Source organism: Papio anubis, chromosome 10 (assembly GCF_008728515.1).
Source record: "Papio anubis isolate 15944 chromosome 10, Panubis1.0, whole genome shotgun sequence".
NCBI lineage: Eukaryota > Metazoa > Chordata > Mammalia > Primates > Cercopithecidae > Papio > Papio anubis.
Window position 1 is genome coordinate 83,536,233 of NC_044985.1, and position 27,912 is coordinate 83,564,144.

Genomic DNA, 27,912 nt, shown 5'->3' on the forward strand with positions numbered 1-27,912 from the left:
ATTTGAACCTGTTATTACATATATACACAAATACAATTACAATTAAGTCCTAAAGTGTTCTTTTCCTATAAGAATCAAGAGATTTCTCAAAAAGAGTAACTGAACAGACTTCAGAAATATAAACTTAAAGAAAAATCCCATACCTTTTAAATATAAATACTGGGCATCTCGAGGACTGAAGAGTACAACACGCTTTTTTCCTGTCACTTGTATTAACAAATTATCCATTACCTGAAGACCAATAAAAGCTTATGGGTAATCATTATCTAAAATTCAAATAAATAGAACCAATGGCATTCTAAACTTTAACTGCAAACCCGATCCTTTAATGAGACTTGACTTACTTTACTTAACTGTTACAGTTACCTAACAATAAAAACATTTGTATTCTATAAACAACTAGGCCTTAAAGACATTTCTGGAGTACTGCCCTAAAATGGGAAGACTTGGCAAATTAGAAAATGTGGAGTCAGAAAACTATTTGCCTTTGCCTCACTATTAACTGACAGCATAGGTAAGCCTATTTAAGGCTCCCCTTGGTGAATATTTACTATCTGTTAAGCAATGCTATAAGCCCAAAATTAGACAACAGAGTAAAAGCACTTAGAAAAATCAGATGCTAGGAAAATACAAGGTACTGCTGCAACCACTGCTACACTCTTTACATATGTTCATCCATAATTTCATTACAGGTATCTTGATTTTCAAATTATTTCTATAGGAATATAATCTCACAGATTTTCTTTTTTTTCTTTTCTGCAAACAGTATGATTTATGACAGATTTTCTTAATATATTTATTATTGGAGCAATCTTTTCCCATGAATGTAATGGTATACTTTCTTGGTATAGATTGTGAAAAAATGTTAAAGGCAGAGCCACATAATTCTCAGCTAAGGATTTAAGATAAACACTAAGCAAGATATATTCATGATTTTTTACTTCTACCTAAGCATTCTTCCTTTTAGTACTAACCCTTTACTTAGCGTTCCTCTGACTTAATTTTATAATAAAAGCTTTATATATTATATTCTACTATAATTTATGTAAAAGGATACTACTCAAAATTTAAAACATAATCATAGAGGCTGGGTGCGGTGGCTCACGCCTGTAATCCTAGTACTTTGGGAGGTCGAAGTGGGCGGATAACTTGAAGTCAGGAGTTCGAGACCAGCCTGGCCAACATCACAAAACTCCATCTATACTAAAAATAAAAAAAATTAGACGGGTGTGGTTGTGCATGCCTGTAATCCTAGCTATCCAGGTAGCTGAGATATGAGAATCGCTTGAACCTGCAAGGGACTGGTTGCAGTGAGCTGGGATCGTGCCACTGCGCTCCAGCCTGGGTGAAAGAGCAAGACTCTGTCTCAAAAAACAACAATCATCATCATCAGCAGCAGCAGCATCATCATAGAATATAGTTAAAATGTATTACCACATGATTTTCTCATATTATTCATATAAAACTGCAAAATATGCTAAGAGTTTATGTCTATTTCATTTAATTACAGATTTACTGACTATGGTAAAATCCTCCCAAGAGGGTCTCAACTTAATTATAAAACACATGTATAAAATGTTATAGTGTGATTTATAACTTAAAATTTTTTTTTCTTTGGAAACTTGTTAGATATTCCTTTACCTTCCTTAAGTTTCTCTACTTCCCAACACCAAACCATATACCATACTAGTATTTTTAATGTTTTTAAAATGCTTATAGATGTGTATATAAACTTAAGCAAACAAAATAACACCACAAATAATCAAGATCAAAATTTTTTTTTTTTGAGACAGAATCTCACTCTGTCGCCCAGGCTGGAGTGCAATGGCGCCATCGGCTCACTGCAAGCTCCACCTCCTGGATTCACGCCATTCTCCTGCCTCAGCCTCCGGAGTAAGTGGGACCACAGATGCCCGCCACCACGCCCAGCTAATTTTTAAAATTTTTAGTAGAGACGGGGTTTCACCATGTTAGCCAGGATGGTCTCGATCTGACCTCGTGATCTGCCCGCCTTGGTCTCCCAAAGTGATGGAATTACAGGCATGAGCCACCGCGCCCGGCTGATCAATATCAATATTGTACACATTTTTGCTGCCCTACAAATACAGCAGATATTTGATATTCTCAAGGCATATATATATATATATCCTAAGATCTTCAGACATCCCCAAATTCTTACAATTGGTAATGACTCAACAAGCTTCAGCCTTTTTCCTGAATAACATAACTCTGGATGACCCAGAGAGTTATGGATCTCTGGGTGGCCAGAGTCATGTGTATCATTTATACCTCCTCATATTACAAGCTTACCGCTTTTTCCAATACAGTTTCCCCCATTATCTGGTGGCCATTTTTCACATGGAAAAAAAAATCACTTCATAAAACTTCATAAAACTTGGTATATATATGATGATGAATCAAGAATAGGACCACAGGGAAATACAAATGTGAGAAACCAATTATTTTGCCATTAGCAAAATAATTCATTCCTCTATCACTGCTATCTATGCACAGCACCTATTTTCAAAAGTCATGTTTCAGTGAATTACACAGATCTTTAGGATAACCTATAGGAAGTTGAAACTGACTGTTAAATCTATAATGCAAAAGATCTATTGTAGCTTTAAATTTCTCATTTATGTAGCATACATCATAATGAGTCCATAGTTGTAATCCTGGTGAACTAATTCGAAAAACACTGGAAAAGAATTGTTCCTCTTTGAAGAATTCTGGAAACTTAATATCTTCTTTCAACAAAGGAAACTGCTTTCTGATATCTGCAACATCCTGCATTTACAGAAACATGAAAAGAAAACATCACATTAGACCCCATGATATTAAGGCAGACTGGGGCAAGCAAACTTTGTTCACTGCTTTAAAATACTATGATGTGACCATGTGCCAATACAGGATCTCTCTCTCTCTCTCCCCCCCCAAGTAGATGAGATTATAGGCACCTCCTACCACGCCCAGCTAATTTTTGTATTTTTAGTGGAAACGGGATTTCCCATGTTGGCCAGGCTGGTTTCGAACTCCTGACCCCAGGTGATCCACCCGCCTCAGCCTCCCAAAGGGCTGGGATTACAGGCATGAGTCCGCCTTGCCTGGCCGATATATGATCTTTCAAATGAAAAAATACCAGGCTGTGTAACAAGATCGCAGATTTAATAGTATCACTACTGTTAAGCTCAATATGCTTCAATAATAGAAAGGTTCTTTCTACTTTAAGCAAGAATTACACAATTGTCATTCACTCTAATATTCAGGAGTCAACACCTTGAACTAACATTACTAGTCATCACCTACATAAAACCTGTGAATTCTACTGAGGGAGGGGACTAAAAGAGAGAGTAAACAACTAAATGGTGACATAAATGGAAAAAATAATCTTATTTGATCATTTTAGGGACTACTCCTTAATATGGCAGCCATACTAATTTGACTCTGAATACATGTTAAAACTTATACAATGAACTATTCAGGATTCTAATAATTATTTCAAATTAATATTTTATTAACTGAGTCGCCACATATAAAATATACAGTAGAAGAGATTTCTTATTATATAGAGATTAGATGACTATAAACACTAAGATTCTACAGGCCTACCTGAATACTAAGTAATCAATTTTTAATCATCTTACTTCTTATTCAGGGGCACAAAACACTGGGTAAAGAATGGAAAAGGACAGAACAGGGAATATGTCAGGCAGTAAGTATAAAAATTACAGTGTTGCCAGTTAACATATATACGACCATTTAGATTTTAGGGAACTGTTTTACATTTAGAATTCTTACCTTTCTAGGGTCTTCTCCAAGTGACCGTAAGTAGTATTTCTCATCCTTAAACATCCCAAAGAAAAATAACATCAGCAATATTTTACCTTTTTAAATGTAAAAATACTAGGATACGTACAGCTATCATGTATTCATAATAATTAAAAGTAAAAAAATAATTATGTACTGAGAACTATGAAAAAAAATAAAACACCTTCACTTCAAAAATATTAGGAAGTAAAAAAGGAAACAAGTCTTAAAATCTGACCCAGTTAAGTAGTTTTCTAAAAAGTTCAATTATCGCTGGGCGCGAGGGGTCACAACTGTAATCCTAGCACTCTGGGAGGCCAGGGCAGGAAGATTGCTTAAGTCCAAGAGCTCAAGACCAGATTGGACATTGGAGTGAGACACCACCTACAAAAAAATACAAAAAATTAGCTGGGCATGGTGGTGCGTGCCTGTAGTCCCAGCTACTTGGGAGGCTGAGGCTGCAGTGAGCTATGATCGTGATACTACACTCCAGCTTGGCTGACAGAGCAAGACCTTGTTTCAAAAAAGAAAAAAAAAAAAAAAACTTCAATTTTCTTACCCTTTCTACTAATGCTCTCTGGTGGCCATATGAAGAAATGTCTTTAATATGTTGCTCATGATAGTGACTGGATCCAAAAAACAGTAAGGAGAATAAATTCCAAAGGCAACATATACATACCATCTCTAAAGCTACAATGATTTAGTCTTTACATTCCAAATTATTTAGACTCTTATTTTAATAGTGTCTTAATACTTAGTAAATATAATACAAATGTACAGTAACAGATACCTTATGCTTTTAATAATATATTTTTTTAAACTTGAGAACACTGCATTTTATCAGGCTAAGCCTATCCCTGCCTATCAATTCTCAAGCCAAATGCTTAAGATTCAGCTCTTGTATGAATTAGAAAAATATAATTTTATTGTAGTAAACTTAAACTGATCGTTTAAAAAAATCATGATTTAATTTTTTTAAATTAATTAATTGTTTTGAGACAGGGTCTCATTCTGTCACCCAGGCTGGAGTGCGGTGATGCGATCACACCCACTGCAGCCTCAACCTCCTGGGCTCAGGCAATCCTCCTGCCTCAGCCTCCCAAGTAGCTGGGACGTTCAGCTAATTATTTTTACTATTTGTAGAGAAGGAGACTCGCTATGTTGTCCAGGTTGATCTCGAACTCCTAGACTCAAGTGATCCTCCCTCCTTGGCCTCCCAGAGTGCTGGGATTATAAGCATGCACCACTGTGCGTGGCCAAAAATTATTATTTATCCTTCACCAAGTACCTAAATAGAGAACTGTTTGAATTATAAAACATTCACTGTTAGAGAAGTGAGATATACCAAGTCAAGCACTTGGACAATCTAAACTCAGAATTCTGCCTCTTTCACCCAACACTGAGCATTATAAACTTCAAAAGAGCTTCATATTTATCTTAAGACATAAATTGATGATTGAGGTTTTAATTGAACTCTCAGTGTTTTTCTATTTTTAGCTAGCACTACATCACATAGATTCTATAAATTACTGGCTAATAGGTTTCAAAATATGTTTTTCAAAATTCTAAGAGTTTTCTACTAGTTCTAACATTTCAAGATTTAAAAAATAAAATTAATGCAGCAGACACAGAAGTGCATTGCTCAGAAATTCCTTCAGGAAAGAACTCACTGCTTAACTGCAAGGAGTGTGATTAGCTTAGAGCTACCGGCTGTTAACTTCTTCAGGTCCACTTCAGGATTGGAACCTAGGTCATGCTCTTCTTGGGGTAGTCCCAACCAGTGACTTAAGCTGTTAAAAGACCTAGACACTGCCACCCAATGCAGGACTTTTCTCACAGGCAGTGTGCTCAGGAGTTCCAATGAGCCGTCAGAGACTGTCAGATCTGTATCTACAGCTCATGGCTTCCCCTATCCAATCCTGCTTCCTCCCATTTCCTTTCACAGGTATTTCTCCTATTTAAAAAGCCTTTTGCACTCCTAATTCCATCTCAGCATCTGCGTCCTAGAGGACCAAACTGACAGTTCATGTTGATCTTGTTTACATACTTTCCATGATTTTTAGACTTTAATCTTTTACCATGTGTCTATTTCTTTTACTTCACATTTCATGGCTATTTAAATCTATACCACTGATTACCCTTAGACAGGAAAGTACCAAAGGGCAACTGAATATACATGTTCAAAGCATGGCTATAAAGTTATAAAACAATTCTCAGGTGTAGCTAATGGAATCAATTTAAAAAGACATTTTGGTTATACTACAGAATCACAGACCTACAGTTTGTGGGGATTGCGGCGGTAATCTAGTGTAACTATTACCTGACAAGAGGACTGTAAAAATGCAACACCTTTTGGAACTAAACTGCCCAGCCCAGCTGGCTCAAATGCAGAAAACAGGTTTATTCAAAGCTTAAAAAGCAATTTGTTTTTAAAATGTGCTTTTGAATAACACAGTGAATTTTTTTTTTTTTTTGTGAGACAATTAACGCTCTTGTTGCCCAGGCTGGAGTGCAATGGCGCGATCTAGCTCACCACAACCTCTGCCACCCGGGTTCAAGCGATTCGCCTGCCTCAGTCTCCCAAGTAGCTGGGATTACAGGCATGCACCATCACGCCCAGCTAATTTTATATTTTTAGTAGAGACGGGGTTTCTCCACGTTTGTCAGGCTGGTCTCGAACTCCTGATCTGAGGTGATCCACCCGCCTTGGTCTCCCAAAGTGCTAGGATTACAGGCGTGAGCCACTGTGCCTGGCCAACACAGGAAATTTTTAAAAACATATTTATATACAAGGCCTTGATGCCTTATCTCAAGGTATTTAAATTGAATTATTTAAAGCTAGACTATAATTAAGTAGAATTCTTCCGCATTTAATCCTGAACAAATATTATAGCAAATATACACAAAAGAAATCACATTGATAATAAGAATACAGAAACAGTCTAACAGTCAATAGATATGAAAATGAAGTTTTCCATTAGCATTTGAAGTTGACATATCAGACCAAAGCATTTTAAAAGGATGTAACATTAATAGCTAACATTTAATGAGTAATTTCCACACACCAGGCACTGCTAAGTATTTTACTGATTTTATTTAGTTAATCCTCACAAACACTTTATAAAATAGGTACTATTATTTCCCCCATTTCACAGATGAGTATACTGAAGTACAGAAAAATAATTTGGCCAAAGTTTGAGAGCTAATAAATAGCAGAGCTACAGTCTATGATGCATCCAACCAAATCTTACGAATGTCTATCAGAGAAGGCTATAGCTCTTGTATACTATTCCTTCATAAGGAAATCCATTTAGTATATAGATATTAATGCCTAATTTTAAAAATGTTAAAAGCAATTACCTCTGAAACAAAGAATTCTTTATGCTTCTCTTCAGCTGCCCTCTGGACCAACTGGTCAAAAGGTAAAGTTCTGAAATAAACACAAAAGAATTCTTGGACTTAATAATAACAGATCAACTAGTAAGAATCTAATGACTATACATAAAGGCTTGTTGGAGTTGGATATAATTTCCTGTTTTATAATATCTGTAATTTTTATTATAACCTATTACATGAAATTCTAACTTTTCAAAACTTATTGAGCAGTATGTTTACTTGACCTAAGTTGTCTGAAATTTTGGAATTAAAGATTTCAAAATCTATGGTACAGATGGATCCTTCCATAGGTCAATATTCTATTCCAAGTTATGACAGAAAAATGTTTCTATGGTATCTGATGACCTTTGTAAATATACAGACTTTCAGGTTCTGATTGCTACTTATTTTTAAGTGTCATGGCAAAACAAATCTTGTGAAAAGTGGGGCAAACTACTAGTGTTACTTTGGAAGAGACAGTACACAAATGGTCCCATGAAGATAACCACCCCCCATATTCCTGCCTTTTGGCATATCACAGAACACAGAAGCCAGTAACACTGCTCTCATCCTGCTGCACCACCCTCTATCATTTTAAGGCTTCTGAGGAATAGTTCAAGGAGAATTCCAGTGAAGTGACCAATTTTTATTCTTCAAAATTTCTGCCCAAATGCCTGTCTCCTTCCATCCTGATGAACAGGGCTGAACACTGTGGAACCAAAATTTGTTTCCTTTACATCACACTCTTGAGCCAGAAGGATATTCTTACTCTAGATTGCATCTATCCCTTTACTCTCTAGAATCAAAAGTATTGCCCTGTAAATGAAGATGATATGGTATAGGTAACAAGACAATGAGTCCTCAAAAGCCTCTCCTCTGCTACCCCCACTACACTCCTGCCTCCAAACTTGTGATTAAAAGCTGTAATCTTTTCAGTCTTACTACTAAATATCTTCCCACTTGAACTCTGTACTGAGAAAGTTGAAAGAAAAGGTTGAATACTTTCTGCTTCTCTATGAGAAGATGACCTTGGGCCAGCTTACTTTCTCCTTGCACTGTTTTCCCAGAAACATACTGGGTAAACACAAACACGGTGTGAACCCATGAATTACGTTGAATACAAAAAAATTAAAGATAAATGTGGAATGTCAGTTGTGATATCGGGTAACACTGTTTATTGTAAAAACAATCCGATAGATGAATTATGTTTGCACTAGGTGGCCTAAAAATGGACTACAAATACTTGTTCAGAAGCAGATGATTTGGCTTTCCTATGTGTAGTGCAACTCTCCTGAGTATGGTCCTTGGAGGAAAGCAGAAACTAAGTTCATGGGGTGTTTCAAGCTACTGGTTTCTATGGACCGTATGTTTTACCTAAGCTCAGCTGTTTCTATACTACCTCCATTGTCTCATTCCCTTACAACTAAGCTGTCACTTGATGAGTCAAAAAACAGTCCCTGGATTTGTATAGAGACTCCACTGATACTATCCTGCTAGAATGCCGTTTCCTGCCTTATATCCTCCTGCAGAAAGGTAAGGGAATCTGAAGCCAGGTTATGGATTGGTGGATGCTCTGTATGTCAATCTGAACTTGAGGCCACTGCTGGTAATTATGTAGAGTGAGCACTGCAGGAGAGAAAAGAGGGATCTGCCATCTACTTAGACCAATGCAGAGTACTATTTCTTTGACTATAAATAGTGTCTGACTAATATCAACAAATTTACTTGGCATTCTCCTACTCAATGTTTCCCATCTCTGACCTCACCATATACCCTTCATTCCTTCTTGCTTTCATTCTTCAAAGCATCTTTGTCTGGGCCAGTGGGGAAGTTTATCTGGACCATAGCTACTACTATAATTGCTGCATTTACCCAGGCTTAGCTTTCTTACTAGGGAGAACAAAAAAGTGTTTCAAGACTTTTAGAAAAACAGAGCAGAATAGTGACCCTGAAAGAGCAGACAGAGTAGCTCAGCCCAGAGAAGCAGAACTGGGATGCCACCAGCAACCTTCTCTCCTAGGTAATGGTACCTGTCATAGCTTCTACTAAGCCCAGATGGGGGAGAAATTAGGTATGTAAATTGGGAAGTTCTTTGGCTTTTTAAAAATCTATCTTATCCATGCTTCAAAAAGAAGGGCACTGGTTATTAAAGTGCCATTTGTCTGGACTGGCAGCACCAGTAAGGAAGGTAATGTCAAAGAAGGCTTAATCATGGGCTCCGTGGAGTCAGGGAAATTAAACACCTTGGGTTCCGTCACTTCAAGCTATGTGATCCTGGAGAAGTTACTTAATATTTTTAACCTCTCTTTCCTCATCTGTGAAATTATTATTAAAAATATCTGCCTCACAGATTGTTCTGCAGTTGAAATGAGTAATATAACCTAGATGGCTTGGCACAGTACCTGGAATATAATAAGTGCTCAGCAAAGGACAGATGGTGGGGTTAACAACAATGACAACGTACCCTTCTGCAGCATGCAAGTAGTCATCAATACTTTAAAAAAGAAGAAAAAAGCCCTTCACTGTCTTGTTCCCCGTTTGGAAAAGGCTGCTTTATAAAATCAAGATCAGAACTGATGAGAGTACGATAAACAAGAGCAAGATGATGACAGGAATTACAGGATGTGACAGGAAGATGTGGCAAACCTTACATGATGAGACTTTTTTTTAAAAAAATCTATGATCAGAAGAATGCCAACAATATCCTTTCACCACACAAGGTTCTTTTGTCCATACTCTCCTGACTCTGAACAATGAGCGCTACCAAGAAGAAAGAAGTAAAAGTTCATACTTGTTAATGTATCACTCTTCCAAAGTTTGATAAAGCATAAAAGCAACCTCAATTTCAAGTGATAATAATAATATATATGTGTGTGCAGGGTTTCTTACTTTCTAGTCTCTCTTTGGCCTGGTTGCATTCCTTCTTTCCTACTGCCTGGTAAATGCTAAAAATGACTAAACCTATTTTTTTTGTTGCACTAAAAAAATAATCTTGCAACTTTTTAGTAGCTCTAGTGAAAGGCTTGGCGGAAGCTGCGATAGGAACTATTACATAATGTATGTGCTTCAAAAACAAGTTTTGAAAAGTTTAAAAAGACATGACAAAACATCAAGGCAATTCAAGATGAAGTTTCAGTACTCATTTGTTATGGCATTGGACTCCCTGGAAAATAAACATCATTAACTGCTGGCTGAAAAACACTCATCGTTCTGGCATTTTTAATTTGATAAAAAATGAAAAGTTCCTACACTTGGAAAAACTTAAGGCAATTAAATTCAATTCATGGACTATTAATAACTAAAACCATTATGGTGACTATTCAAAGGATTAAAAACTGAGCAATGCTTTGGCAGCTGCTATATGAACTTGGAAAACTAATGAGAAAGGAATGGCTGTGGACATTAGAAGCTCTGTTTAACTCATCTCTAAATTGAAGTCTTGTGAACTACATGGTTTTTCAATAGACTGAATTTGCTGGGAACTTCACATGCTCAGAGTTTGAAAGCTGTTTGTTTTTAATTTAACAATTTAAATGAAACTCATGGGAATAAATAGCAAATGAAATCTGCAAGATGACAGCATTTAAAACTTTCATCTTTAGACAATCAGCAGCTTTTGACTATTTCTTATTTACTTTTAAGAAATTCCACAGCATAAAATGACAATCATGGGAGAAATTAAAGGTACTTAAGACTATTTTATCAAAAGGGAAAACTAAGTATGATTTTTAAAAGTTATCTAAGATGATGAAATATTATACCAAACATAGCTTGTCCTGGTTTTCTGGAGAGGACAGAAAAAGAAAACACGAGCCTTTTAGAATTTCCTATTCTAGATAACAGTTACTAATGTGATAGGATCAACTAATTAATCAAGCATTGAATGAGTACGGCACATCCAACTTCGTATGAAATCTAACCCTAGTTACAGAAATTTTCTCTTCCTTCCATGACTCCAGAAGGTATTGGGTATATACCCTATTTAAAAAATTGTTGGCCAGGCATGGTGGCTCATGCCTGTAATCCCAGCACTTTGGGAGGCTGAGGCAGGTGGATGCCTTGAGGCCAAGAGTTTGAGACCAGCCCAGCCAACATGGTGAAACCCTGTCTCTACTAAAAATACAAAAGTCAGCTGGGCATAGTGGCACGTGCCTGTAATCCCAGCTACTCGGGAGGCTGAGGCAGGAGTATCACTTGAACCCGAGAGGCAGAGGTTGCAGTGAGCCGAAATCACGCACCTGCACTCCAGCCTGGGTGGCCCAGTAAAACTCTGTCTCAAAAAAAATAAAAAATAAAATAAAAAATTGTCATTGTATAATTATGTAAACTCAGAATTCTTGTCTTTTAAAAACCACTCTTTAAAAATCAGTAAGCTATTCCATGATTACATCAAACCAGCCAAAAGATGAAATGCCATATGGTCTTTGTATAATAATGCAAAAATATTTTAAAAGTTTTAAAAAAGTTATTTGTATCCCCAGAGTAAACCTCAGAAGAAAATACCTATATACAAAGTTCTTACTAATGAAGTCCATCTGTGCAACTGCAGCAACATGAATCTTTACTTCTTTCTTCCCTCCAACTTGGCTTAGGTAATCCACTGTCCATTTGCTTGCACATGGCCCCAAATCAATCCCTTCCAACACAAGAGGTTTTCTCTGTAAGTGGGGAAAGAAGTACAACAACAAAATTCATGAAAACCAACGACACATCAAGAGCTGTATTTGGCAACAGGAAGACAAAAAACAAGTAAGATCTGACTCTTGCTCCCAAGATGCTCGACCTCAAAGCTTTTGACAGTTCATGTTGTGACTAAAACAAGAAGAGGGGCCATGTGAAATATCTAGAACAAAATTTTAAGATTAGAAAAACAAAACAAAACTGCAAGACCATCAATATATAATGACTAAAATTTGTACTTTATAGTCAAATATTTTTGTAACTTTTAATTTTGATGTCATTTCAAACTTATAAAAAAGTTTTAAGAACACTACAAAGAAGTTCCGTAAACGCTTTACCCCAATTCACCAACTGTTAACATTTTGCACATTTGCTTTATGATTTGTTCTTACTGTCAATAAAAGGACATATTATCATTAATTGAAATTAAATTAAGCATAATTTAATTTTTCTGGAACCATTTCAAGGTTAAATTGCTGACACCATGGTCCTTATCTCTAAAAACTTAAGTATATTTTCTGAGAACAAAGACATTCTCTTATATAACCACAGAATAATTACCAAAATTATATTTAACATTGACGTAGGCTGGGCGCAGTAGCTCACGCCTATAATCCCAACACTTTGGGAGGCCGAGGGTGGATTGCTTGAGGTCAGGAGTTTGAGACCAGCCTGGGCAACATGGTGAAATCCCATCTCTACTAAAAATAAAAATTGAAAAAAAAAAAAAATTGAAGTGTGGTGCATGTCTGTAATCCCAGCTACTCGGGAGGCTGATGTGGAAGAATTGCTTGAACCTAGGAGATGGAGGTTGCAGTGAGCTGAGATCGTGCCATTGCACTCCAGCCTGGGCAACAGAGTGAAACTCCGTCACACACAAAAAAACAAAAAACAAAACACTGACATAATACTATTATCTAATCTACAGTCCATATTCAAATTTTGCTAATTGTTCCAATGATTTCCTTTATCGTTTTTTCCTAACCCAGAATTCAATCTGAGATGTCACACTGCATTCAGTTGCTATGTCTCTTTTAATCTGAAATGTTTAATCGTCAGCCTCTTTATCTTCTATGACCTTGACATTTTGGAAGAGTATAGGCCAGCTATTTTTAGAAAACCCTTCAATTTGGGTTTATCTCAAGTTTCTTCATAATTAGACTCAAGTTACACATTTTGGAAAAGGAATGTGCCACAAAAGGAATGGTGTAGCCTTCTCAGCATGCCACATCAGGTAGCACACGATGTTTTGCTACGATGAGTACAAAAAACAGTGATTTTTCTAAACTCCATCATTTCTTCTACATTTATTAGTTGGCATCCTAATATCGAAATGAGCTCTGACTTCTCCATTGAATTATTTTATTCACTGGGTAATAATCTAGTGGTATAATTTTGACACCCAAATTATCCCAGATTTGGCCAGTAAGCCCCTTCAAGATGCTTCTTGTGACTTTTTAATCGGGGCACTTCCTTACATTATGGCAAAACAACATGACCCAACATCTTTGATACTTTCTCTGCTCAGCCTTGTGATCAGTCATTTCTTAAAGTAGCTCTGGTTTCTTCCGAGTGGACAGAGCTAGGATATATGTGAGGGTCTATGTATATCCCACAAATATATCTACACGTACACCCCATATATGCATATACCTATTCTGTTCAGCTCTCTCTCCATATATGTCCATATATATAATACATGCACACACACATATACCTAACAGGTGTACATATGAGCCATAAACATTTCAAGGTTCATTATAATCTACTGAATTTGTAACTCCGATTTTCAGCTGTGGGAAACCTAGTTCCCATTATCCTCAATGTTTAATGACTTGCAAAATCCCAGAATTCACAGGAAGTAAAGAATTCACAGAATTTGCTTTTGCCACTGTTAGGTCACACCACTGTAAAAAAACATGTCTACAACAGGTCCTCAAGTAAAGTTATAACACAGACAAGGAAAAAAAGAAAATCAATTCCTAGCCAGGGCCCCTGTCTGAGTAGAGTTTTTGCATTGTCCTCACATCTCTGTGGGTCTTCCCTGGGTACTCTGGTTTCCTCCCACAAGCCAAAGATGTGCACATTAGGTTCACTGGCATGTCTAAATAGTCCCAGCATGAATGAGTGCACGTGTGTGTGTGTGTGTGTGTGTGCCCTGAGATGACATGGTATCTTGTCCAGGGTTGGTTCCTACCTTGTGCCCTGAGCTGCCAGGATAAACTCTGGCTACCTGTGACCCTGAACTGGAATAAGCAGGTTGGAAAATGAAGGAAGAAGTGAATACAAAGTATGTAAAACAAAAATTTGTAAAGCATATGATAATCATTCAAGTGCACAATAAACAAGTCAGTATGAAAGCACTCAGTGAACCTGCCACACTTGTTTTGAACTGTTCAGTGGTAGGAGGTGCTCCTTACAATTTTCCATTTGTAAACATTTATTCCTTGATTTAACCCACCACTACTATGACCACTGTCACATAACAATTCACCAAAAATTGAGTAATTATTTATTTTTATTAATCCTTCTTAAATGTTCATGTAGCTCACATTTACTTCAATGTTTAAGATTAGAAATGTTTTGGGTCTTTATTTACAAGTTTGGTGATGTTTTTGTGACCAGAAATATGCCACTGGAACTTATATCTTGTTTCTATCAATTAGCCTGGGGTAAAACTGGTTTCATTATAGGTCATTTCCCTTAAAGCTGCAGCTTCCAAGAACCTACTGAGAACGTTAAATGAGGACTTACTGTACTAACTAGAATTCAGTTTGTTTTCAGTTCTTTCTGTCTTAGATTGAGGACATATAATTAAAGTATTGTGTTTAAAAAAAGTGACTTGGGTAACTTCTCCCTCTCCCACTTAAATAGGTTCATGTGTTACTTTTTATATTCTATATTAGGGTGTTTTAAAAAATAACTTTTCCATCCTCGTTGATTTTATTATTATGACTTTAGAATGTAAAACATTAACGTGATTACCCAAATCAAAACTATACAAAAGTCACCCCATCCACATTCTTCCATCTCATACTCACACATCCCCTATGCATAACCATCTCATTAATTTTTGGCTTATCATTCCTTTATTTCTTTTTTGCAAAGTGATTAAAAACATGTATTTCATTATCTCTTCCCTTTTTTACATAGATAGTAGCTTACTATATATTTTCTTTCGTTATGTACTTTTTAAAAACTTCATAAATATATCCTAGAAATCACCACTATCAGTTCAGATATCGCCTTTATTCTTTTTTACATCTTAGTATACCTCAGTGTAAATGGGCCATAATTTATTCAATTTATTCTCGCCTGCATAGGCATTTAGGTTATTTCCAATAATTTGCAAGTGCAGTAACACTATGTAAATATTTACACATTTTTGGAGCTATATCTCCAGAATAAATTCCTAAATGAGGAATTACTGGGTCATAAAGTAAACATAGTTAGACATGCCAAAAGAGTTGTACCATTTGATATAAAATTTGAGTGTGCCAGTTTCTTCACGGCCTCACCAAGAGTATTATCAGAGCTTTTCAAATTTTTGCCAATATGATACGAGAGAAGTTGTATCTCAGTGTAGCTTTATTTCTCTTAAGAGTAAACTTAAACATCCTAGTTTAAAGGCCATTTTAATGTTGTTTTCTCCCCCTCTATCATTTGCTCATTTTTCTACCAGATTTTCAGCCTTTTACCCCCTTTTAAAAGTTCTTTCCATACAAGGGCTTTTACTGTCCTTTATATGAGATAAATGTTGCAAATATTTTCTCCCACTTTGTATTTGTCTTTCAAATTTGCTTATAGTGTTTCTGGCAAACAAATGTTTCATGTAGTCAAATTTTAATCTAATATTATACCTGAATTTTGAGTCATAGCTAGAAATGCCTTCCATACACCTAGATTATAGAGGAATTTACCCTTATTTTCTTCTAGCACTTGTGTAGCTTCATTTTTTTTTGTATTGCCAAGTATACTCACAACTTGTGTAGTTTCATTTCTTTACATTTTTCTGATCCACTTGGAGTTTATTCTTGTGTACAGTGTGAGATATAAACTGAATTTTATCATTTTCTAAGTGAAACTCCTCTGTATAACACCATAATGGTGGATTCATTTCATTATAAATTTGCCCAAACCCATAAAATGTACAATATCAATAGTATGCCTTAATATAAACTATGAATTTTGGGTGAAAATGATGTGCCAGGCCGGGTGCGGTGGCTCTCGCCTGTAATCCCAGCACTTTGGGAGGCTGAGATGGGCGGATCACCTGAGGTCAGGAGTTCGAGACCAGCCTGGCCAACATGGCAAAACCCCGTCTCTACTAAAAAATACAAAAATTAGCCGGCCGTGGTGGCGGGTGCCTGTAGTCCTGGCTACTCAGGAGGCTGAGGCAGGAGAATCGCTTGAACCCTGAAGGCGGAGGTTACAGTGAGCTGAGATTGTGCCACTGTACTCCAGTCTGGGCGATAAGAGCAAAACTCCATTTCAAAAAAAGAAAAGAAGAAAGAAAAAGAAAATGATGTGCCAATGTAGGTTTATCAATTGCAACAAATACACCACTCTAATGAGGGGATGTATCATGGAGGAGGCTATCCATGTGTCAGCGCAGGAAGGATATGAGAAATCTCTGTACCTGTGGTCTATTGTGCTGTGAACCTAAAAAGGCTCTAAAAAACAGTCTATTTTTTAAAAAGTCATTTTTTGCCCTATTGATTTTTGAAATGTCATGTTTATTATACACTAAATTTCCATAGGAATAGATATTTCTGCACTTTCTATTCTAGTCCCTTGGTCTATCTATTCATGTACCTGTACAATGTACAGTGTTAATTATGGAGTTATTAGAAAATATTTAACAAAAACTCATAGGACTATGCTCCCTCATACTTTTTAGTGTTTCCAGATAGAAAGGTCTTTTTTTCCAATTTTGTTATGAATTTCTAGTTTTACTGCCCTATGGCCAAAGAAAGTTGTTTGTAATTTTCAACTCTTTAAAATGTAATGATGCTTTGTGATATGTCTTGTCTGAAGAGATTAAATTACAAAATACCTTTTACTATGCATCTTACAAAGCACTTCCACATACATTAATCTTCACAACACTGCCCTTAAGGCAACTAATGTTTAGCACATTCTGAGATGGGGGGGGTCTAGGGACAGGAAGAAAAAGAACATTCCATCTAGTAAAAGTCTCCCAACTAATAAAGGCTTGAATCCCCTCCCGTAGGTTGCTATCAAAAGAAAAACTTTATTCCTCCCACGTCCCCCAAACCCCCGCCTTTTTTTTTTTTTTTTTAAAACTAGGGTCTCACCCTCTCGCCCATGCTGGAGTGCAGTGGCAGGATCATGGATCTCTGCAGCCTCGACCTCCTGGGGTCAAGCAGATCCTCCGACCTCAGCCTCCAGAGTGGCTGGGAATACAGGCGTGTGCCACCACGCCCGGCTAATTTTTGTATTTTTTGTACAGACGGGGTTTCACCATATTGGCCAGGCTGGTCTTGAACTCCTGACCTCAAGTGATCCACCGACCTGGGCCTGCCAAAATGTTAGGATTACAGGCATTAGCCACCGTGCCTTGTCCATCCCTGATTTTTGTAACACTCAGAACTGTAGTGTTTCTTTTTTTTGAGACTGAGTTTCGCTCTTGCTGCCCAGGCTGAAATGCACTGGCGCGATCTCGGCTCACTGCAACCTCCGCTTCCCGGGTTCCCCAAGCGATGCTCCTGCCTCAGCCTCCTGAGTAGCTGAGATTACAGGTATGTGCCACCACCATGCCCGGCTAATTCTGTATTTTTAGTAGACACGGGATTTCTACTGGCTGGACTCTAACTCCTGACCTCAGGTGATCCGCCCACCTCGGCCTCCCAAAGTGCTGGGATTACAGGCGTGAGCCATCGTGCCCGGCCCCAGAACTGTAGTTCTATGTCCACCCTTAGAAGTGTAAATATCAGGTAAGAAAATTGCTGAGTTTTTTTTTTTTTTTTTTATTGAGACGGAGTCTCACTCTGTTGCCGAGGCTGGAGTGCAGTGGCCGGATCTCAGCTCACTGCAAACTCCGCCTCCCAGGTTTATGCCATTCTCCTGCCTCAGTCTCCCGAGCAGCTGGGACTACAGGCGCCCGCCACCTCGCCCGGCTAGTTTTTTGTATTTTTTAGTAGAGACGGGGTTTCACCGGGTTAGCCAGGATGGTCTCGATCTCCTGACCTCATGATCCGCCCGTCTCGGCCTCTCAAAATGCTGGGATTACAGGCTTGAGCCACCGCGCCCGGCTTGCTGAGTATTTTTCCTACCATAAACTGACTGTAATCCAGTAGATTTTTTCCTTTTAACACCTTCTGTTTTTCTTAGGTCTGGACTCCCTTGTAAAGCACTGCAAGTAAAAGCACTTTTTGTTCCCCTAATATTTCTCTGAGTTTTCTTTTAAAGACCTAAGGTTCTAACTACAGGTATAAAAAACTCCAATGTCGGAACTAGAACCTAAGTAAGTTAGAATTCAAGACAAGTAGGAATTTCCCGGGGGAATCCCATTGCTTTCCTTTTTGGCTCAGTGGAGTGAAAAGTTGTGCCTTCAAACCCATTAATTCGGAATAGACTGACAGATGCGGAGTAGAGTTTAGGCAAAATACCTCTCGCACTCAGCTCTCCGCCATCATCTTGCTCCCTAGAAACATGGGGCTTTCTCCGGAAATTTCAATAGAGGAGCCAGTCGGCGTCCCACGTGCACCTTTCCCTTGGCCTAAGGGCCAACCAGTCATCTGCTGCCGTCCTGCGCCTCTTTCCCACACCCTGGGTCTCTAAAAACCAGTTCCCCGTCGTCCAAATGGTGAAGACGCGTCTCCCGCTGGTTTCCCGGGGTTCTGCCCCGCGCAAGAGACTCACCTGTGGGTAGAGGTGCTGCATGAACTGCTCCCGAGAAACGCCCTCCAGCCGGGTTACCGGGAGGTGCTGTCCGGCCATGGTTGCTCACGCCTGCCCTCTTACAGGTGCTCTCAACTTCGGCTCTAAAGCGTTCCTCAGCGCCATCCGCCCGGAAACACGAGCGACAGAGAAAAGGTCCGCGAGGCCGGCGGACTCCAGAGAGGCTGGGTCGGAGCGCGGGGCGGGTTGCCGAAGGGCCTCGGCCTGGGCTGCGTGCTGGAGAGTGGGGACGGGGCCGACTCATCAGAGGCTGCAGCAACAAGTCCACTTTGCTCTCCAGTCTCTTTCTCCGACACCGCTGAGGTGGTTTCCCACCGACTTCCTTTCCATACAGCACCAGCAGGCACCGGGGTGAAGGGTCATATAAAAATGGCGCTGGCCGCTCGTCTGCTACCCCAGTTGCGGCACTCTGGGTCGCTGCCCTGCGGGGCCGTCCGACTCCGGACACCCGCTGCGGCCGAGGTGAGGCTGCCGTCGGCCAGACTTTGCTACCTCTGCCGCTGTCGCCTCAGCTCGGGAGCGGCGTCATTTCCCCGAAGCGCTTGGGCCTTGGCGGCCTCGGCGCTACCTGCCCAGGGCTCCCGGCGGCCAGTGCTCAGCCGCCCGGGACTCCCCACAGCCTTCGCTTCTTTCCCTGCCTGCCCTCAGCGCAGCTACAGCACGGAGGAGAAGCCCCAGCAGCACCAGAAAACCAAGATGATCGTCCTGGGATTCTCCAACCCTATCAACTGGGTTAGGACTCGAATTAAGGCCTTCCTTATCTGGGCCTATTTCGACAAAGAGTTCAGCATCGCAGAGTTCTCTGAGGGAGCGAAGCAGGTTTGTTTATTTTCCTGGTTGACTTGTCTGTCTCTAATGAGTTCAACTATTATTCGCAGAAGTGCTTAGTTTCTTCACTGGGATACAAGTGATCCAAAGTGATTAGTGGCCCAGACATAGAGCTTTCCAGCCATTGCTTGACTTAAAGTAAGCTTCTGGCCAGGCATGGGGGTACACGCCTGTAGTCTCAGCTACTTAGGAGGCTGAAGGGGAGGATTGCTTGAACCCAGGAGTTGGACGTAGTGCTGTGATGGTGCCATTGCACTCCAGCCTGGGAGACAGAGCCAAGACCTGTCTCAAAAAGTAAAGGAAAAAGCTATATGGTCTCATATTGTCTGAACGTAATTTTCAAATATACAAAGTGGGCAAGACAATCCCTGGCACATAGTAGGCCCTCCATGAATGTTTGTTGAATACATTAATAAATGGGTCAGTTTGAAGAATACATTAATAAATGGGTCAGTTTGAAGAATAAATGAGATAACATTTCCAAAGTGCTGTAATGTCACCTTGGGTAGAAGAGCAGAACTTTCTGCCGTTTATTTGACAGAGTCCACCAACACACCACCCCATACTCCTTAAAGATTAAACTGGAGATGAGCAGTTTTACCCTTTTAAAGGGTTTGCTGAGACTGCCTGGTGGCTAAGTGCGCAGCACCCTACACACAGAAAATATTTAGCCTTTAGAGATTCTTATCCCTGACTTCGTTAGTTACGTACCTGTTTCTGAATGGCTGATTATACCTTGCCTTACCCTTATGATAGTGGTCACTTGGGCCCTGAGGTTATTTGTAGAGTTTGTGGTTACATGCTTTTTTTCTAGGATTAAGGGCCATGTATACCTTTTTTTTTTTTTCTTTTTTTGACTCCTTTACAGATTGTATCGTTCCCAAACATTGCAAAACTATTGATAACCATAGAAGTTGGCCAGGCATGGTGGCTCACGCCTGTTATCCCAGCACTTTGGGAGGCCGAGGCAGGTGGATCACAGGTCAGGAGTTCGAGACCAGCCTGGCCAATATGGTGAAACCCCGTCTCTTCTAAAAATACAAAAATTAGCCGTGGCGCGCCCCTGTAGTCCCAGCTACTCTGGAGGCTGAGGCAGGAGAATCGCATGAACCTGGGAGGTGGAGGTTGCAGTGAGCTGAGATGGCACCACTGCATTCCAGCCTGGGCGACAGAGAGAGACTCTGTCTCAAAAAACAAAAACAAAAACCACAATAGAATTCATAAAGTATATTTCCTGCTTCATACCTCCATATGCCTTAAAACCATACCATTGGTGTAATCATTTTACAATATTGGTTGTATACTGGTATTGATATTTTTACTCCAAATTTATTTCAGATTCTTTCCATAATCATGGCCATTTGTATTTATGAGACCTATCAGTTGTAAATAAATGTTTTCAACTTTATGTAATAAGTGTCAGTATTAACTCCTGCTGCCTGCTTCTCTGAGTCAACTCTTGACTACTATATATATTTACATTAAAAAAGTCAAAGAACAAGCTTGATTAAGATGGTTAACCTCTGCTCTTGTCAGTTCTTAAAATCTTTTGTCCATGCAGTGGTAAGTTGTATTGATCCTCCTGTTCTTTACAGTGCCCACCGATGATATATGAGCTTGTCCACCTCATAACACATATGATGGTACCAGTTCATTTATGTTTCAGTAAGGATTGGAAATCATCGCCCCACCATTGGCAGGAATCAGGCCTCAGTACTTGTTTCCTCTGAACACACAGAGGAGCCTGCAGCATTTTTGGAGTCACTCCAGTCCTAGTGGTTCTCCAGCTGTTAGCTATTTTCACCTCCTTCCTTGCTATTAAGTAGTATTTCCACCCAATTCATCAGCCAGTCTGTATGCAATGTTGCTTATATAAAGCAAACAACCAAAATTTCAGTATCAAGGTGTCGGAGGGGTTTTTTTCCTGAGGCCTCTCTCAGCTTACGGATGGCCGTCTTCCTGCTGTGTCCTTGCATGGTCCTCCCTGTGCATGTGCGCTCCTGGTGGTTCTTACTCCACATTTGCTCCTCTTCTAAGGATGCCAGTCAGATTAGATTTTGGCCCATTCTGATAGTCTCATTTAACTTAATCACCTCTTTAAGGCCTTATCTCCAAATATAGTCACATTCCAAGGTTCTGGGGGTTAGAGCTTCAACATAAATTTTGGGGGAAGGAGAGCACAATTCATCCTATAACAGTTAGGTAGTATTCTCTGATATGCCATATCTGACATGCCTGTGCATCCTCTGGCAGCCTAGATTTCAGCTTATTTCAGATTTCAGTTTAGATGTTTCTTCCCTTAGGAAGCCCTCTCTGATCTTCTCAGATTGGGTTAGAAGGCTCTTCTGTATGCTCCCAAGTCATCCTGTTCTTATCCCTGTCAAAATTCCTAAACTTATCAGTTTATTGTCTTTTTCCCAAGTGGACTGAAAGTTCCCTGAAGACAGGTAGGATGTTAATTCACAGTTTGATTTCTCATTGCTAGCAATGAGAATTGCAGTTGGGATTTTCCCTCCTTGAAAATGGAATTTCACACTTCAAAGCTAGGATCTAGTGTTTTAGACCATATAAACTAATGACCTTTTCTCCCACTTTCTCAAACCTACATTATCTCCCATACTGAGATTCAGACTTCAGCCCAGATTTCCAGACTCCCAGTGCAATCTAGACTGTTCTCCTTTCCAACTGCTATCTATGCATGATTAAGAGGTGGGTCATACAGCTGTCAAATGATTGTTTACGTCATCATTTTAAAAAGAAATATAAAGGAGGATTTTTATTGAGATATCTAGATTGTACACAACACGCTGTCATTTCCCAGGTCCTGAAGGTGGATCCAGAATTAAAGGTCAAGTCACTTACTGCTATATATGTGGCAAGGCCATATACAAAAAGTCAACCAACCTTGAAGGAGTCATGCCTTGATAAATTAATATTTGATGTTGTTTATCACCATTACCATAAAATAGTCTTTATTACACTTAGCCATTTAAATATGAACATGGTATGGTATTTTGAAATAATAATCCCCACACTTCCCTTAATATTTTTTTCAAGGCTTTTGCTCATGTATCCAAGTTGCTGTCACAGTGTAAATTTGATCTGTTGGAAGAACTTGTGGCCAAAGAGGTAAAGTATATTTTACATTTTGCTTTAAAAATAAATGCTATTCTCTTGCAATAGAATGATGCACATTTTCCTTATTTATGCTTAAAAATAGCATGTGTGCCAGCATCCAAAGTAGAGTCTTTGTATCTGTTCTTATGGGTACTTCGGGTCACATAAAAGCATGGAATAACTCCTGCTACTTAAGGCATAAGTAAGTAATTATGATGTCTTTCAATTGCTCTTATATAGAATGTTCTGTTAGGAATTACCTAGTTGAATAATGAGATACATTTCAGCCTTGCTTTTGAGGATGAGTAAATATGGTAGTAAATTTAAAAATAGGTTTGGAAAAATGTATTCCATGATAAAGATCACTTTTTGAAAGGTTTCAAAAATGGTATTGGTGAACTAATGGCTTGCTTTTTTCAAACTTAGGTGCTACATGTATTGAAAGAAAAGGTTACTTCACTACCTGACAACCATAAAAATGCCCTTGCTGCTAACATAGATGAAATTGTATTTACATCAACAGGAGACATCTCCATTTACTATGATGAGAAAGGTAATGCCAGAGCATAGTCAACTTGAAATGATCCATAATTGTCCAGATAAGCTAAAGTAGTGGATAATCACAAAAAAGAGTTTTGTCAGGACAAGTAGAAATTAATAGAACTTCCAAGAAAATGTTATATCCATTCTTTAAAGACCTACTTCTGAAAGAGTTGAGACATGGTCATCATTTCTTAAGCCTTTCTATCTAGAACTTTTTTCTGCTACTATTTATTTATTTATTTTATTTTTATTCAATACAATAGTAACTTGAAGGAAACAATTGAGTATTTTAAAACTGCATCTTATACGGAAGGAATGAGGGGTAAAAGAAAATCAAATTAGATATTGTCAACTAAAGATGATTTGAAAAGATTAACTGCAGAACTCCCAAATTGGATCTAGTTGAGAATAATGAAAAAAGTTGGGAGGAAGTTTAGTGGTTATCTGGTTCTTCTTGTCTGAGGCATACATTTTCCCTATAGCATTCCTGATAATTCAGTGTTTATTCCTGATACATACAAAGTTGGCCCTCTGTATCTGGGGGTTTCACATCCATAGATTTACCCAATCTCGGATAGAAAATATTTTTAAAAAAGTTGCATCTATACTTGAACATGTACAGTTTTTTCTTGTCATTATTCTCTCAATAATACAGTATAACAACTATTTACATTAGCATTTACATTATGTTAGGTATTATAAATAATCTAGAGATGATTTAAAGTATACTGGAGGATGTGTGTTATGCAAATACTACACCATTTTATATAAAGGACTTGAGCATCTGTGGATTTTGGTATCCACAGGAGGGTCCTAGAACTAATCCTCCATGGATTTCAAGGGATGACTCTATTTGCATATGTATTATGTGCCAGCCACACAGGAAATGTAGACTCTGCTTAAACACTTCCTAAGGTAGAAGAAAGAGACTCTTAATGATGATAAAATTTTTCATGCACACATTATTTTGAAACATTTGTAAAGATATTTTTAGTGATAAATATTTTCTTTTTCCCTAATATTTCAAATTGCATCTCAGCACCATGGTCACTAACTAACTTTTGCATCAGGAGGTTGTCAGAATCACCAGGCACAGCAAGGTGAATTAGGGTAGAATAGAAAGCCTTTACTCTTTCTGGCAGTTGAAGTTAAGATAGTTACTGAGCAGCAAAAAATATTATTTTTCTCCTCGTTTTTGGTTTGACAACACATATCTGTCATGAGATTATTATAATCTTAGAAAATGCCTGGCCAGATGCAGTGGCTCACACTTGTAATCCCAGCACTTTGGGAGGCTGAGGCAGGCAGATCACTTGAGCTCAAAAGTTCAAGACCAGCCTGGGCAACATGGCAAGACCCAGGCTCTACTGAAAATATGAAAAAATAGCCGGGCATGGTGGTGCGTGCCTATGGTCACAGCTACTCAGGAGGCTGAGGTGGGAGGATTGCTTAAGCTTGGGAAGCGAAGGTTGCAGTGAGCCGATACTGTGCCACTGCACCCCAGCCCTGGTGACAGAGTGAGACACTGTGTCAAAAAAAGAGAAAGAAAAAGAAAATGCCACTAATTGAAAATAATCCGTATAGTATACTTAGTAAAGTATGTGCTCAGTTAAGTAGTAGCTTTTTACTGAGATACAGAGAAGAGAGCAAGTATGCCATAAACCCTAAGACAATTTACTAAAAATAAAACAGTATCAATACAAATATTTTAAGTCACATCAGAATAAGCACAGAATTTGACCTGTAACAACTGTATGACTACTGCCAATTTCTGATTTCATTTTGTATATATGGATGATAGATTATTTTGATTTGTGTTTGTATGTGTGTGTATATGTTTTTTCTCTAAGGAAGGAAGTTTGTTAACATCCTGATGTGCTTTTGGTATCTAACCAGTGCCAACATCCCCAGTGAAACTTTAAGAGGAGCCAGTGTATTCCAGGTTAAGTTGGGGAATCAGAATGTGGAAACTAAACAACTTCTTAGTGCAAGCTATGAGTAAGTTTAATCAGATTTCATTGCTTCCTTTCTCCAGAAGATGGAAGGTAGTTTGAAGGTATGAAAATTAAGAGATCTTTAGGCAGAAAAGAATTGAAATTTGACAAGTTATTAATGAAGAGAAAAGGTCAGAAAGACACACTGGATATGAAACAGGAGAGTTAAGAAATTAGAAAGAGGTAATGTTGCTAAATTTAATTAAATGATGTTTTAACTATCTATTGCTGCTTAACAAACTACTCCCAAATTCATTGGCTTCAAACAGCCATTGATTTTGCCTGCTATTTCACGCTCAGAAATTTTGGATAGGCTCAGTTAGGGGGTTTTATCTGCTTCACCTGGCATCAACACGGGTGGCAGGAGCTGGAGGATTCATTTCCACAGTGACTTCTTAACTCATGTGTGGCACCTTGGTACTCCTTGGCATTCTCCAGGGCCTCTCTTTGTGGCTTGGACTTGTGGTAGTTTCAGACTAGTCATATCTTTCACAGAGTGGTTGAATTCCAGGAGGCAGAAAATGGAAGCTGCTAAACCAGTGAAGGTCTGTGCCCTAAATTAGAACATCAGTTCTGCCATAGTCTCCTTGTCAAAGCAGTCAAAGGATCTGTATAGTTCAAAGGGTATAGAAAGAGTCCCCCGCTTTTTGGGGCAAAAAACAGCAAGGTCACATAGCAGAAGAGCACATAGGAGGGGAGATATGGTTGTGGCCATTTTTGGAAAATAAAATCTGCCATAATTGGTACATGAATGATTTATTCACTAGACATCTGTTGATCATCTGTGTGCCCACATGCTCTGGTAGAGGTTCAGATACAAAGTTGAAGGGATACTGCCCTTAAGGACATACTGTATAGTAGGAAGTTAGCAGGTTATGTAAAAGAGACATTGTATTGTATTTTTATGTGAATAAAGTCTACAACAGTAAACTGCTGGAGCATGTCAGTGAAGATATAATTTGACATTTATTTTTTAAAAAATGATTATGTTGCCAGAGTTACACAAATCTGCTTTAAAATAACAAAATAACAAACCTCCAAAATGACCTAAGAAATAAAATGTATTCTGTTTTACTAAGGTAAAAGAGAATCATATCCTCTTTTTTTTTTTTTTTCTTTTCTTGGAAGAAATGTGTTTTTTAAATTTTGCTTTATTTGTAATTACCCAAAATATTCTATATATTTAAATACTTAATTTAAATCTACTGAATTGTCTGTTAAGAAATCATTTTTAAAGAGCACTGTCATCAATACTAAACTTTATCTTTTCTGATGTTTCTTACTAAGACTGTGGGTACCTCATAAACATTGTTATTTTCAAGATTGATTTAATGTATGTAAACTAAATTCCACTATTTATTCCTAAATTGGTAACAGTGCTATTTGAAAAACAGCTTTTTTCTTGTATCCTAGGTTATGTATTTAAAGTGCTGTTTGCATCACCAGAGTCCAGTTTATTTCTCCTCATATTCGGCATGTGTTATAGCTAGTATTTAAACAGAATAATATCCAAGTTTCTCTTAGGGGCTGGCAGATGTTAAATATAGATTAGTCCCTTAAAAATACTCACACTACTTGAGAATGTACTTCAATTTTGTGAGTATATTTATTGTGATTGAATGGGTAGGTTAAACTTTTCATTTGTTTTGATTTTGATTTAATATTAACCATTAGCTTGTTGCCAAAAATTCTTCTAAATATACACTTGCAAATTACATAGTTATCTAAGACATACTTGGACTGATGTAAGATTTACATTATTTGCAATATCTTTCCTAGGTTTCAGAGGGAGTTCACACAAGGAGTAAAGCCTGACTGGACCATTGCACGGATTGAACACTCAAAATTATTAGAATAATTTTCTTGGAAAAATCAGCTTATGGACTTTAGCAGTTGCTGTGAAAAACTAAGGAAGAAAAATTTTTGGATCATTTGATCTTCATTTAATCTAAGTCTGTGAATTACTTTTATATTATTTTGAAATATTCCTTGCAGTATATTGACATGATAGAGTAAAAGCATTTTCCACAGATTGTTATCACCTTCTTTAAAAGAAGTCAAAATTAAAAAAAATACAATAGCACGTCATTGGTGTCATATTCAATAATATTTCCAGTGCTCCATATAATTTTATAGACATAATAAAGAAGGTATTGAAAAAACTACTTACACATTTCTTTATTTTTTAAATTGTTTGAGAAACAGGGTCTTGCTGTGTCTCCCTGGATGCAGTCCAGTGGCATGATAATAGTTCACGGTAACCTCGAGCTCCTGGGCTTGAGCAATCCCCCTGCCTCAGCCTTCAGAGTAGCTGGGACTACAGGCATCCACCAGCATGGCTGGCGAATTTTTAAAAATTTTTATAGAGATTTTGCTGTGTTGCCCAGCTGGTCCTGAACTTCTGGCCTCAAGTGGTTCTGCCCTCGGCCTCCCAATGAACTAGGATTATGGGCATGAGCCACTGCACCCAGCTTACTTATACAGTTCTAAATTAATAGTCCTTACATATTTTATTTGTGGCCAATACATTTATACCTTTTTTTTTTTTTTTTTTGGATGGAGTCTCCCTCTGTTGCCCAGGCTGCAGTACAGTGGTGTGATCTCAGTTCACTACAACCTCCACTTCCCGGGTTGAAGCGATTCT

At 38.3% G+C, this 27,912-nt stretch overlaps 2 protein-coding genes across 7 annotated transcripts in view; one reads left to right on the forward strand and one right to left on the reverse strand.

Annotated features, from left to right (window-relative positions):
* The window catches only part of TYW5 (tRNA-yW synthesizing protein 5), a 27,884-nt gene extending 8,826 nt beyond the window's left edge, over positions 1-19,058 (reverse strand). For 2 of the 5 annotated variants that reach the window (XM_021923841.2, XM_021923840.2), the window contains exons 1-6: positions 18,748-19,058; positions 7,168-7,237; positions 4,367-4,433; positions 3,799-3,843; positions 2,650-2,787; positions 144-231 (exon numbers count right to left, since the gene is read on the reverse strand). In XM_021923841.2, the coding sequence (XP_021779533.1) occupies positions 144-231; positions 2,650-2,787; positions 3,799-3,843; positions 4,367-4,433; positions 7,168-7,237; positions 18,748-19,030 (691 nt within the window). In that variant the 5' untranslated portion in view covers positions 19,031-19,058. Of the gene's footprint in view, positions 1-143; positions 232-2,649; positions 2,788-3,798; positions 3,844-4,366; positions 4,434-7,167; positions 7,238-11,685; positions 11,841-18,747 lie in introns of all 5 variants that reach the window. The other 3 variants (XM_021923843.2, XM_021923844.2, XM_003907776.3) reach the window with 3 other exon arrangements.
* MAIP1 (matrix AAA peptidase interacting protein 1) lies at positions 18,852-27,433 on the forward strand. 2 transcript variants are annotated; one of them, XM_003907777.2, is made up of 5 exons: positions 18,852-19,605; positions 22,672-22,743; positions 23,158-23,284; positions 25,125-25,272; positions 27,048-27,433. In XM_003907777.2, the coding sequence occupies exons 1-5, from the start codon at positions 19,156-19,158 to the stop codon at positions 27,124-27,126; spliced, it is 876 nt and encodes a 291-aa protein (XP_003907826.1). In that variant the 5' UTR covers positions 18,852-19,155; the 3' UTR covers positions 27,127-27,433. The 2 variants fall into 2 exon arrangements, with proteins under 2 accessions (XP_003907826.1, XP_031507308.1); XM_031651448.1 differs by lacking the exon at positions 25,125-25,272.
* The last annotated feature ends 479 nt before the right edge of the window (positions 27,434-27,912 follow it).

Bases quoted from the DNA above. Each gene is read 5' to 3' on its own strand.
- MAIP1 (XM_003907777.2), top strand. From the start codon at position 19,156: ATGGCGCTGGCCGCTCGTCTGCTACCCCAGTTGCGGCACTCTGGGTCG. The intron at 22,744-23,157 runs GTAAAGTATATT...TTTCAAACTTAG, and splicing joins AAGAACTTGTGGCCAAAGAG to GTGCTACATGTATTGAAAGA. The intron at 25,273-27,047 runs GTAAGTTTAATC...TATCTTTCCTAG, and splicing joins CTTCTTAGTGCAAGCTATGA to GTTTCAGAGGGAGTTCACAC.